This window comes from Pteronotus mesoamericanus, unplaced genomic scaffold (genome assembly GCF_021234165.1).
Source record: "Pteronotus mesoamericanus isolate MK-2021 breed Mesoamerican mustached bat unplaced genomic scaffold, CSHL_Meso_final scaffold_1186, whole genome shotgun sequence".
NCBI lineage: Eukaryota > Metazoa > Chordata > Mammalia > Chiroptera > Mormoopidae > Pteronotus > Pteronotus mesoamericanus.
The window spans coordinates 6,517,567-6,531,369 of NW_026555302.1; the positions used below are offsets into that span (position 1 = coordinate 6,517,567).

Genomic DNA, 13,803 nt, shown 5'->3' on the forward strand with positions numbered 1-13,803 from the left:
AAACAATTGTTAAGGAAAAAAATCTCAAGTATAAATAATGCAAACCTTTAATCTATCAAGGGGCAATAACACGTTATCACTGATTATTATAAATGATTTGATTTATTTAAATTGGAAAAAAAAACCCTCAGTAATTAAATTTTTCCTCTTCAGTTTTGGGACAAGGGACATGCTTGGCAAAACACACACACAAAAAGCAAAGCACTAAAAGCCAGAAAGTTGTATGATTTTTCAGAAAAAAAAAAAATTCAGAAATGGAACATTTTGGAAGCTTTTCAGAATAAAGACGGAAGAAATTCCTTCAATAGGAACTATTTGTCAGTTAATTGACAGAATTTTGGTAGTAAAGAGTAATTTTAATATAACCTACTGAAATTATGACAGGGAAGAGTAAAAACTTGTGATGCACGGGAGAAGAGCTAAACGTGAAAGGGGCGTATTAAGGGGCAGTAACCATATGTTTTTAAGACTAAGTAAGTGGTAACAGCTGCCCTTCCACTCTTTTGTTCTTTTGTCTAAAATTAAACTGAGTCCTGGCTGGTGTGGCTCAATGGATTGAGTGCCAGCCTGGGAACCAGAGGGTCGCTGGTTCGATTCCCAGTTAGGGCACATGCCTGGGTTTCAGGTCAGGTCCCCAGTGGGGAGCATTCAAGAGGCAACCATGCACTGATCTTTCTCTTCCTCTATTTCTCCCTCCTTTCCCCTCTAAGAATAACTAAATTTAAAAAATTTTTAAAATTAAGCTGAAAACAACAGAAGTAATTTCACAAATTCACTGATGTTGACTTTGGAATCTTTATCTAGATCTAGGGGGGAAGGGAAGATTAAAACATATTTTACTTTTCTTGGTATTTATATTAATTTTGTTAGATAATGAAATGCTAAATTTAATGCCAACCACATTCAAGAAAGTAAAATCCTGTATGGCTTTTGGGCTTATTTGAGTTAGGGTTAGGAACACAGGAAAGAAATTAGACAAAGATGTGAAAATGGGCATTGTGTATAGACCATGATAGTCTGAAATATCTAAGAAATATACCTTTTTGTGTATGACCAAGCTTAGACCCCGAACATTTTAAAGGAAGGTTTTCTATCATAGGAGGGCATGAAATCTAATTTTTATCCTTTAAAACTGCAGGGAGAAATGGCTGCCAACGTCTGTTTTATCAGTGTAATGTGAAAGAGGAAAGCTAATTTGTTCTATGCTCTTAAAAACATGGTTTCCCCAAGACAGACTTAATTTGATCAAATTCTGGCTAAGGGAAGTAAACCCAGAAGAAAAGCTATCCGATGAGGGTGTAGAGTCTCTGAAATAGCTTTGTCTTCTAATTCAGAATTAGTAAAGGTTATATTTCAATTGCTCTACATGCTGAAGCTTAACTAGGCATAACTTCAGTTGTTATGGTTGGAATATGGGCAAATGTATTCCACATCTGCCCCTTAAAGAAAAAAAAGGTATTAGACCTCTTAAATAAATGTCATCCGGCTGTGTGAAAGTGTGGTGCTTTGCTATTAGACACATGCTCAGAACTCTAAAGCAGCAGCAACTTAAAAAATCAGTAATAAAACTTTGGCTTAAAATTAAAAAGAAAGAAAATAAAAGGTCAAATGGGTGCAAGTTGTCTCATGAAAGAGGTATTGTAGACTAAACTCTCATAAATGCTGTCCAACATTAGTTTCCCCATCTTCTTTCACTGTTATCACCTTCATTGCACAGGAGTTATATCATTCTTTTATGGTTAAGTTTCATAAATAATGAGAAAACTATATGTAACAAATACATCGTATTTCCCACCCACCCAGCAACCCTCCCCCAAATAAGAAAAGTTACATCAAATTAAAAAGTAGCTTCATGAATGAAGGTACTGCTCTAAGTTGCACTTTCCCTGCAAGTGCAGCCAGTGCTTTTGCGCTGGGTATGAAGGAAAGGAAAAAATTATCCACATAAACTGACAAAAAATTTAAAAACCATGTCCGGTTTCAACCAGTCAAAACCGGGCCAAGCAGAAGCCAAGGTATCTCAGTACCGTCCCATCAGAGGGTCCTTGCAATGCCTGTTCTTCATCCTGATAGGTATCTGTGTCCTTGTGATTGTAAACAATCCATAAGATACTGTTTTTGTTCCTTAAAATGTCCTCTGATTGGCAAAATGAAGTATTTGTTTTAAAAATAGAAAATGAAAATTAAACCAAAAGAAAAGAAACACAGTGAGCTTGTTTGGAGTCCATAGGATCCGATCTGGAAGAGCTCGGAAAATGTGTCATGTGTCTTCTCCTGTTTTCGGCTGGAAAGGTACTAGAGGTTGCGTTGGTCGAGGAAAGAATTGTAGAGTAGGAAAACCAAGGGTGTTAATCTAGACTTCAGAGAATTCAAGTGTTAGCTTCATCATCTGTGTCTTCTATCAATACCTTAGTGTCACGAGCCTTGGATCTAGTGATAATAAGGGGAAAAAGAGCAAAAAAGAGCACTTAGTCCATTATTCAAATACAAACACATCCACAGTTCCAGGTCCATTTCCAATCTTACCAGACAGGCACAAGATGGACTATTCCTGGAGTTTCATATTCACTTTAAGGTGTTACTGGAAAAACACTAAGAAACTAGATTGCATCCAGAGGAAGGTAATAAGAACAATGGCAAGTCATATGCAACAGAGAGAGTAGTGTTTGGAACAAGAAGATCTGAGTCTGAGTTTAAGTACTGACTTTGATTTTATGATGTATCTCTTTAAGCTCTTTGAGTGCTAATTTTCATCTCTGTAAAGCAGTAATAACAATACATAATACACACAATACTACTCTCACCTCATGGAGATAGTATGACTATCAAGTAAGAAAATGGATGTAAAAAGCATCACTAAAGCATTCAACAAATATAATGAATTATGATGAGGATGGCAGAAATGTCATTTGAGGTACACATGAAAAGCCAGGAGAGTTAGTTAGCCTGCAAAAGACAAGACCTAAGGAGAGGCATGACAGTTATCTTCAAACAGTTGACAAAGTATGATGTAAGAGAGGGAAGAGACTAAGTTATCTCAGAGAGTCCCACTAGGATCAACTGGTAGAAGTTATAGTGAAACATATCTCAGCCCCACATAAGCCATCTACTACCATGGTAACTATCCAACAATAAAATCGTGTGCCTCATGTAATTATAAACTTAAATTACTACTGATGATTATCAATCATCAGCATAAGATGACCATCTCTTCAGGATGCTATGGAAAAGATTCCTTCACTGAATGAAAAATGGGATTAGATAATATTATTAAATATTCTGCACCCTATGAGCCCCATCCATGTGGTGAAAGTGGTATCTGGTGAGGTAGGTGTTATTCCTGCTTGACAGAGCAGGATGTTGAGGAGCAAAAAGGTTAAGGATGTGTTAAAGTTCACATGCGTCACGAAGTACTCAAATCCAGATCTCATTTTAGATTCCCTGTTCTCTCCTTGCACAGAATCTGCTCCACTCTTCTAAACATCTCCCTATGGTTGCAATTTAGTATTCCAGTGTTTTTCCAAGAACATCTAAAATTGAACGTTATCTACTGCCAAAGAGCTTCCTTGTTTTGGAAACAGAAAAAGTGCATGTGCATGTTTAGATTGCCCCCTGCTGGCAACTGATACGGATGAGATTTTCAAATTGAGGAGCTCAATGAGACAACCGCCTACAGCACTGTCTTCAGCCCTTTGTGGCATTTATCTTGCTGACCCCACCAGCTCCCACACACTCTCCTTCTGCTTCTTTCAAAACTCTGCTTCCTTGCTGTAAAAGTATCACGCTTTGTGTTTTTTAAGTTCTTCCTACTGACTCCTGACCATATCTTTCCTGCCCCTTTCATTTATTTTTTTTCCCTCTCTTGCCTCTGTTTGTTCCCTAAGGCTCAGTTCCTTGCTTTCTTTTTTCCACCTTCTTCTCTTCAGAGAATTTCCAAATTCTATCTGAAACTTGGGAAATTTAAGAGGTTATCACTATCACCTCTTATTTTTTACTTCCTTATATTCCTTTTAGTCCTATTGTAAGCATTCTAATCCAAGTCCTTATTGTCCCATACTTAAACATACTGAAAAGTATATATGCAGCACCATTAAATCTTACAAAAATACTACTCTCCACTTTCCTTCTTCTATGAAAAACTCTTGATCGCCTACATGATCAAGCTTCCACTTTTCAGCCTTTTAGGACCATACTTCATCTATTCAGCTAAATTCTCTTACTATCGTTGTAGTCACACGGCTTTTCTTTCTGCCCTTCACGTCCACCGTTCTGTCTTTACCGTGCCTCTGGCCTGTTCAAACATTCCCTTTTCCTTTAGAAAGCTGCTCATGCTTGACTTAAAGTCTCCTCTTTCATTCCAATCCACTGTGATATGTACTATTATCTCTAAATTTCAAGTGTAGCCACAATATATCCTATTTTACTGTTATTTATAGGAACATACAAAGTCAATGACTGATAAAAAATACTATTACAGGTATTTAGTAAAAAAATAAAAACAGCTTATATGTACTTACTGAGCTCTTCCTGTGAGGAAACTGGTCTAAATCTCATGTCACAACAAATTTAATCCACTTAACCACCCTATGAGCAGGGACCATATCAATCCCAATTAACAGCTGAGGGATAATATGGAGAAATTAAGTACCTTGGCAGAGGTTACATAGATGGCAAATGGCAGAGCTAGGATTCCTATAGTTTGAAAAATATTTGTATACAAAACATACTGAAGAGTCAAATAGATTATTCTCCAACGAATTTTCCACAGTGTTACTTTTAACACGAAATTAATGGGCATTAATCAATGTATTAATTAATGTATTAATGTCATTTTACTCTGTGCTCATTAAGACACTCTACAGGTTGGATCATATGAAATTACTGTTACTGTGGTTTTCTGCAGGTGAAAAATGATTGCCAGCAATTTCATTTGGTGCACCCTGATCGCTTCTTAGCTCCAGGGCATTAAAACTGGAAGGAAATTCGTCTCACAGAAGTGGAAGCCATACATACTGAGAAGCAAGGTGAGGCCGGCGCAGGGATATGCTCTGGCTGTTCTTCCACGGTCGATTCTTCTGGCGGTTCCGTACTCCGTCATCTTGGTCCATCATCTGCTCCAGAAGCGTCTGATCATCAGCGTTCAGAGGGGCCACAGAGATGTCCCGCACGGCGCGGAACTCACCACAGTTATTGAGATGTTCATTCTCCAAGCGGAAGAAGTTCCACACAAATCGCCTTAGCAAAATGGAATAGAGTAGGCAACTTACTTATAAAATGTGAATATACTACATAACCTGTAAACCTCCCTGTAGATCAAATTTCCAAGCACGGAAGCAAAAAACAGGGAACCAAGGGATAGAATATTAAAATAAATTATGAAAAGATGGCATGGCAAGATGGTAGAGGAACAAGAACGGGGGAGGCAACGGGAAGGTATTCATGGAATGCAGTTTCATAGTACTCATTTTTTCAGCTTATTGAGGTTCTGCAATATGACAGGAAAAGGCACTGAATGAGACAGACCAAGCCTCTGTCCTGATGGGGTATGATTTCTAATGGCAGAGACAAAATAAATAATCAGCTAATGGTAAGTAGGATGAAGAAAATAAAGCAGGGCAAGGGGTTACAGCATGCTTCTCTGAAGAGATGGCATCTAGCAGAAGCCTGGGTGATGCAAGGAAGCAAGTCATGTAATCCTGAAGGGAGTGTCCCAGGCAGAAGTAACAGCAAGCGTGAGGCCCCAGGTTGGAAAGGCCTTTGGCGTGCTGAACAACACAAGGTGGTCAGCAGGGCTCAAGTTCAATACGGAGGTTAAAATGGCAGGAGGTGAAGATGGCGAAGTAGAAAAGGGCGTGACCCACAGAGGGCCTTAATGCCACAGTAAAGAGTTTAGATTTTAAGTGTGATGGAAAACAAGGAGGGTTCTGAGCAGAAGAATGATGTGATTTGTGTTAAAAATTCTATTTGCTGCACTGTGAATAGATCAGAGGGAGGCAAGAAGAGCTGAAGGAAGACCAGTTAGAAGCTGTTGCAGTAGTGCCAGAAAGAGATGGCAACTTAGACTAAGGTGGTGATGAGAGGCAGGCAGACTAGAGATTCGTTTATGAAGATGGAGCTGACAGGACTTACTGGGACGTGAATGGTCTCGGTTTTGGCCTCAGGGAATGGTGATACCATTTACTAGAGATCTGGGTTATTCCTCTGAGGCTACAGCCATGAGATATGCAGGGGGGGAATTCAGTAGCTAGGCGGACAGGAGTCTGCAGTTCAAGGGAGAGTCAGGGCTGGAGACAATATAGACAGGAGACCAGATTTCAAGCCCTGGGTTTAGGAATAATACAAATGGAGGAGAGATAAGAGCAAAGGATTAAACCCCAGAGCACTGTAGCATTTACAATATAGGAAGGGGAAGAAGAACCAGTGAAGGGGGTGAGGGAACAGTTACTGAGACACAACCCAAGAGTATATTTTTTGAGACACCAAGTGGAGAAAGTGCTTTGCTAAGAGGTAAAATAAGTAGAGAACTTAATTTAGCAAAGTCGAGAGGCCTTATGACCCGGGAGCACAGATTCTGGGAGACTGTCTGGATTTGAATCATGGCTCCACCACTTGCTAGGTATAATAACCTTGGATGAGTTACTTAACTTATGCTTCAGTGTCGCCAGTAAAATGGGACAGTAACAGTACCTACTTATTAATAAGATTGTTGTGAGGATTTGATAAGTTCACACATGTAAAGGGCGTGGATCTGTCCAGGTTCACAGTAGGCAATACGTAAGTGTTTGATATTATAGATTAAAAAAATGGGCACTAGTTGGAGGAGGAAAGTAGATTCAAAGGAATTTTTTTGCCTTTGTTTTAAATGGGTGATAGACAATCTGACTGTATTAAATAAAAGACATTTAAAAAGAAATAAAATAATCAAGAATGTAAGAGTAACTGAGCTATTTTTTTAACTCAAAAATTTAATTTTTTTGAGTTAAAAACAGCATACGTGAAAGAGAAACAAGTGGGTGGGGGAGGTCCTGGTAGTGATGGAGAACTTGGGGAGAGGAGGAAGGGTTGACAAATGGTTAAGAGAGAGCACTGACAACAACAAATACACCGTTTCTAGATTCAATCTTTATCTTTCAGGTTTATTTTTGATTCTAGGTTCTACCGTATTTTATCAGGCCATCCTAAATGTACCCATCCTGATTCAGAGGAATGTTATATACCTGGTCTGAAAATATCTTTATTTCACCTTCATTTGTGAAACATATTTTCACTGGGTAAAGAGTTACAGATAGGCAGTATTTTCTTTCAGCATACCAATAATATCATTTTAATGACTCCTGACTTTCATCATTTCTGTCGAGAAGTCAGCTGTCAATTGAACCGCCATTTTTTTGAAAATAATCTTTTCTTTTGAGAGGCTTTGTTTTTAAATAAGCATTTAAGTTCAAGTATAACATACATATATAAAAGCATGCACAAGTAAGTATGTAGCTTGTTGACTATTATAAAGTGATCACATTGAGTAATTACCACTCAGAAGAAATATAACATTACCTTACACCAAAGCAGCCTAAATTTATAACCCCCTGTTATCTTCTAGGAAATTCATTCATCTACCTTTCATAGTTAGCCCTGCAATGCACGTGAAACTAATTCTGCATACAGTCTGCTGCAGGAGTTGAGATTCTTTCCCCCCACCCCTCATATGGATGTAGTTGACTCAATATCATTATTGAAAGGCCTTTTTTTCGCCACTGTTATTTAGCTACCATGGTCATAAATTAAGTGGTGTCAATATAGGTGTGGATGTTCTGGACTTCCTATTCTGTTCCAGTGGACACTGTCTATTCTTTCACCAACACCAGACATTGTCTTAGTTACTGTAACTATGTAATAAATCTTGATGTTTGAGAGTATAAGTCCTTTAACTTTGTTTTTTTCAAGATGGTCTTGGCTTTTTTGATCCTTACTATTTCCATATAAATTACAGAACTGGCTTGTCAATTTCCACACACATATATCTTTCATTAAATTTATTCCTAGGTATTTGATATATTCTGATATTACTCAAAATGGTATGGTTTTGTGACTTTTTTTAGAACACTAATTCACATTTATATCAACCCTGTATTCAGGGACACAGCTACAGTCATTTTAATAGTGTATTTGTATATTCTTTTCAATTTTCTACATATGCAATCATGTCATTGGTAAATAATTATAGTTTAATTTTTTCCTTTTTAACCCTTATACTTCCGCGCCTCACTGCACTACCTATACTTACTTGTATGATGCTAAATGCTGACAGCAGCCATACTGATGTCATTTCTGATCTCAAGGGAGAGCTTACAAGGTTTTTACCATTAAGTATGATCTTGTTTGTTTTTTGTAGATAAACCTATTTTCTCCATAAATAGGTACTGGCTTATTTCAAAAGCATTTTTTACATATATTGAGGGTTTTTCCCCTTTATTCTATTAATGTGATGAGTTACACAGACTGATTTTTAGATGTTAAGTGATTTTAAATATTAATCTTACATTCCTAGAACAAACCTATCTCATTTGTGATGTATTATCCTTTTTATAGATTGCTGGATTCATTAGCTAATATTCAGGATTTCTGCATCTCTGTACATGAGACAGATTGGTCTTTCTTGAAATGTCTCTGTAGGTTTAGCTATCGAAGTCATGCTGGCTTAATAAAATGAACTTGGAAGCTCCTTTTATTGTCACTTTTCTGTGGAAGTTTCCTATAAAACTGATAATATTTCCTCCTCATATATTTGGAAGAACTCCCTGGGCCTATAGTTTTCTTTGTGGGAAAGATTTTAGCATGGATCTAATTTTCTTAATAGGTATAAGGCTATCTGATTTTCTGTTTCTTCTTTATTGGCTTTGGTAAACTGTGCTTTTTGAGGAATTTGTCTATTTCATCTATATTTTTCAACTCATTGGCATAAAATTACTCAATTTTACAAGAGTAGTATCTTACTCTTTAAAAAATCTTTAGTATTTTTTTTACATTTGTAATTTGTGCCTACTTTCCTTTTTGGCTTGATCTGTCCTGTTTAGATATTTTATCAATTTTATTAGTCTTTTTAAAGAACTTTGGCTTTGTTAATTTTTCTCTAGTGCATGTTTGTTTTTATTCCATTAGTTTCTGTTCTTTGTATTTCCTTCCTTAATCTTTTGGGTATGATTTTCTATTTTTAAATTTTTCTAATTTCTTGACCTATATATTTGTCCAATATATACATCTAAGGCTATACATTTCCTTCTAAGCATGGTTTTAGGTACAATCCATATTTTCTTTTGTCTCATTTTCAATTTCATTCTGTTCGAAATATTTTTTAATTTCCACTGCAATTTCAACTTTGACCAATGGGTTATTTAGACATGTACTCTTCAATTTCTAAACATTTGGGAATTTTCAGTTATATTTTTGTGATTTTCAATCCTTTAATAAAATATCCTTTATGGCCCAGCATATGGTTAATAAATGTTCTACCTGCATTCAAAAGAATGTGTATTTAATAGTTGTTGTATGCAGTGCTGTGCATATGTCAATTAGGTCATGTTGATTGACCACTCATTTATTACTGAGAAAAGTATGTTAAAATCTTCCTCTAAAATTGTAAATTTATCTATTTCTATTTTTTAGCAATGTCATATTTTTAAGCTACGTTATTAGGTGCATACAAATTTGAACTGGCTAGCACAACTGAATCTCAAGTCAAATGGCAAAACTGGCTTTAGCGCAAAAATTGGCTTTTATGCTCTGCGTATTTTGGGGTACTGGCTTTCACCAAGATTTTGGGCTATCTTGTCAGATTACTGATGTTTTTAGGAAGATTTAAAACATTATCCAACACTTTTTTTTGTTTGTTTCTAGTGAGAAAGTTGGGCAGACTAATCAAGACTGACAAATTACAAAAAAACAGTTCTCAAAAGATTTTAATTTCTGTCCTAAGACTTTTTACTTCCCCAATTCTACTCATGACCTTTCTGATGAATCCCGATTCTAAAAAAGCTTACTTGTCATCATCATTAATTATTTATCTTTGTAAGGCTTAGCCTCTTAGTCTTGTAGGATCTTCCAGATCTGAGGCTGATGACATTGAGAAAAGTTGTAGAATTTAAGCTTTTCAAGTGTAAGCTTTAATAAATGTTAATTTGGACATCTTTTAGGGAAAAAGCATCTTTGATAAACTTTTCAGTAGTTTACTTACCGGAAAACTTCAAGGGGAGCAAAGACAGTAGCAATGATGTCCCCTGAATGAGGCAACAAAGTCGTGGAGGTAACTGAGATTTGGATAGTCCAAGCAAAGCGCAGTATCACATCCTCTATGATGGCACAGTAGTAATAGGCCTGGGGAATAATAAGCAAATTGAGGACACCTACCATTATGTTTCTCACAAATAAGCACATATATCACAGCAACAAGGCTTACATACACCTTACCAATAAGCATAGGTTCAAGAAGAAAAAGTGTTTTATTCTACTTTGTATTTTAAAAAAGATTTCAAAAATTTAGTTTTGCTTTTTTAAAGGGTATAATACTTATTCACTATGAACTTTAACTGAATTTCAATAATCATTTAACAAACCTAGTTCATTCCCATATTGTATAGCAGGCTCTCTTCTAGACCACAGAAATAAAAGCCAGATGAAATCCTCAATCTGATTGAGATGACATTCTAATATGTATGTGATATGCTAATGACTTAATAGCTAATATTAGAAGAGATCAACAGATTTATTAACTGTGTTATTTGCTAACTGCTTTACCCTGTATTTGAAGGATGTTTTGCCTTGCTTTTTGATATCAGTAGATGAAATTAGTTTGGGTTTCACAAACATGGTTGAATTTAAGGAACATTCTATTTTTACATGGGGAAAAGAGCACTCAGCTAACCAATTCTTCCAGGTACTGGTACCCAGTATTTAGGAGTCCAGTGTTAGCTATACAAGCTGTACATAAACTGCCAATAGACCAGAACTATAATTCATGGATTTGCTCATTATTAATTTCTGAATAATTAGCTCTTTAAGTAACAAAAATTCTTCCTGGGACTGGGTGTGGTGCTCAATATGATGCCCTGTTAATCCCTAGGAACTGATTTTAAGGTTCATAGAGCATTGTTTTTAATTTTTACATGAAGCTCCATTGGATTCTACAAATTTTATTCCCTTTTCAAGTGGGATGATTTTTATTCCACTATTTACCTTTTCAAAATTGAAAGGGTTGTGGCTATCTAGAACATTTGCAAACTATGATGTAGAAAAGCATATATTTTATTTTTTAGGGTCATGAAGATATGTAATAATAAAACACTGATTAAAATATCCTATTCACTAATTTTATTACATAGAACCCAGTAAGTTATAATTATTTAGAAGGAGGAATGGATTAAACATTTACATAAAGATACAAACAGTTCATCTAAGCAATATGCATAACAACATATAAATGTATTCTATTTCTCAGTAAGTCAAGAACCATAGGAGCAATAATTGGGCACATATATTTGGTGGGCACCAAAGGACCACTTTTGCCTGAGTTCATGTCTGCTCTCTGATTTGTGTTTACCATTACTGAATTTCTTTTCAAATGAGATTTATGGAGTTATGTCTAACATGGTCATATATTCTAAATTTGCATATTGAAATTACTGCTGCAGCTTGCATAAAAAAGATCACTGTCAACAAATATCCCCTTTTCTGCCTTCATTTGCTTATCTGAAGTTACCCTACATACCATCTTTTGTAGCCACTCTGTCATTTATCTTCAATCCTCACACTTAAAAACAGCCTTCCCTACTCAGAAACTGCATATTACACATTCACAAAAGTACCATTTTGAGGTACTGGTGACATTCTGACAGTATAAAATGTCAGTGACTCAATCTATACACCTCTCCCAATCACATAATTTTGGAACTGGGAAAGGATTAAGAGATAACCTAGTATAACAGGCTGCCTTACAGAAGAGAATACACTGTAGTCTGGTTACATAGAATTATACAGTTAGTTAGCGAGCTCGAATTACAATTCACTTATCAAGATTCCCAGTTCATTGTTTAATTTCTTTCAATATATGAGTAAAGATACTCTTGGTTTTTTGACTTTTTAATTCATTCTCTCATGGTGTTATTCATATATAGATAAATCCTAAAATAATTCCTAAGGAATTATCCATGTACTTTCAGACTGAAGTGGCACTTTAACAAAAGCTGGTTGAAATAAATGAAAGCACCAGCTTTCCTGATGCACCACGCAATCAGGCACTCCCTCTCCTGTGCTTTCACAGCACCGATCAGTCAGTCGAGTATTTATATGCTCACTCCACAAATACCAAGTCAGGAACTATGCAGGGCAGTCAGGGATATGGACACCTAAACAGATAATTGTAATACAATGTGATAACTGCTACAATAAAATTTGCACAGGGTAAAATGGGATTAGGATGAATAACTAAGCATGCTTAGAGAAATAAAGAAAAGCTTCTTAAAGTAACACTAAAACTGATTTTAAAAAGGGAGGAACAAGAGTTTGCAAGTCAAAGGGGAGAGATGGCATTTGAGTGGAAGGAATTGCAAGTTTAAAGATAAATCATAAATTATAGTCAGCTATTTGTTCCTCTATTTTAGTCTTTGTTACACTGTTCTGCAATCTGTTTACTTATCTGTTTATAATATAAGAACCCTTCAAGAACCAGAATTTTATTTTGTTTTCATTTTCTACAATGCCCAGCATGTAGTAAACACCTGACGTGTTTTTTCTGATGGAATGAATCAGTATTTTTTTAGTAAACAGTTATTTTTTCTAATTATATCGGGTTAGGATTGGGTATATATTGTAACAGGATTTAGCTGGTGATGCACCTGAGGTGTTGTTTGTTTTCTTGTTTTTTTTTTTTAAACAAACACAAACACTGTACATACTTTTTGGGGGTATACAATCTCTTCCCGGAGGAAGGTGTTTTCTCCTGCATTCTTATCAAAGAGACCCCAGTCCATCTTCAGATCCCAGATGAGGGTGTAACAGGAACTGATGATACAAAAGACAACCCACAGGTAAAAAAATACCATGGTGTCTGAGTGATCTCGTTCTGAAAAAAGAAAAGGGAAAGGGAAAATTACTAGATTCAGGTAAAACTTTTCATTAAATAAAACTAATTAAAGAACAGATTCCTTATATAGCTCCATAAAGGAAAAGAAGAAGTAAGATTTTAAACAAATCTTGCTAGTAGGATCATTGTTTTACAAAGGTTAAATAACAAAGTCCAAACCAATCATCAAATTCATAACATTTGTACCAATGTACACTTGGGAGTTCTGAAGGCTCTTGCCGAATACACAAAAATCCAAATAATTGCAGTGCAGGTTTTTAGTATTACAAAAGATGTCATTTTAGTTTTTGCCATCAGGTGGCAGCTTAGGGTCAAAGATGAAAAAAAATTTATAAAACTAATAAGGAATGTACTACATTTGCTTCAAAAAATTCTTGGACTGTTTTTACTTTAGAAAAACAATTCCTTCATACACTTAGATTTTGTCAATACTTACTATGATGGCAATCAGATAATTTTCTAGATAAAAACCAGAAATTTATCCTTAAGAACATGTATAAAAGCAAATTACTCTCAAACCACAAAGGAAATCATGATATTTTGCTTCTTACAGAGGTTATTGATACAAAAGCCCAATGTGACTTTATGTTGGGAACACTATAAAGTAGCTTTTGGCTTTTTACTAAGAATATAACGTGTGCTTTATCAGAATAATTAAAATAATTTGCAAA

General features: G+C 35.7%; 1 protein-coding gene across 1 annotated transcript in view; it reads right to left on the reverse strand.

The window, feature by feature from the left end:
- Nucleotides 1-1,802: 1,802 nt before the first annotated feature.
- The window catches only part of XPR1 (xenotropic and polytropic retrovirus receptor 1), a 125,535-nt gene continuing 113,534 nt past the window's right edge, over nt 1,803-13,803 (reverse strand). Inside the window, exons 12-15 of the mRNA XM_054587694.1 lie at nt 12,945-13,111; nt 10,229-10,368; nt 5,014-5,235; nt 1,803-2,430 (exon numbers count right to left, since the gene is read on the reverse strand). Of these exons, the coding sequence (XP_054443669.1) occupies nt 2,370-2,430; nt 5,014-5,235; nt 10,229-10,368; nt 12,945-13,111 (590 nt within the window). The 3' untranslated portion in view covers nt 1,803-2,369. The remainder of the gene's footprint in view (nt 2,431-5,013; nt 5,236-10,228; nt 10,369-12,944; nt 13,112-13,803) is intronic.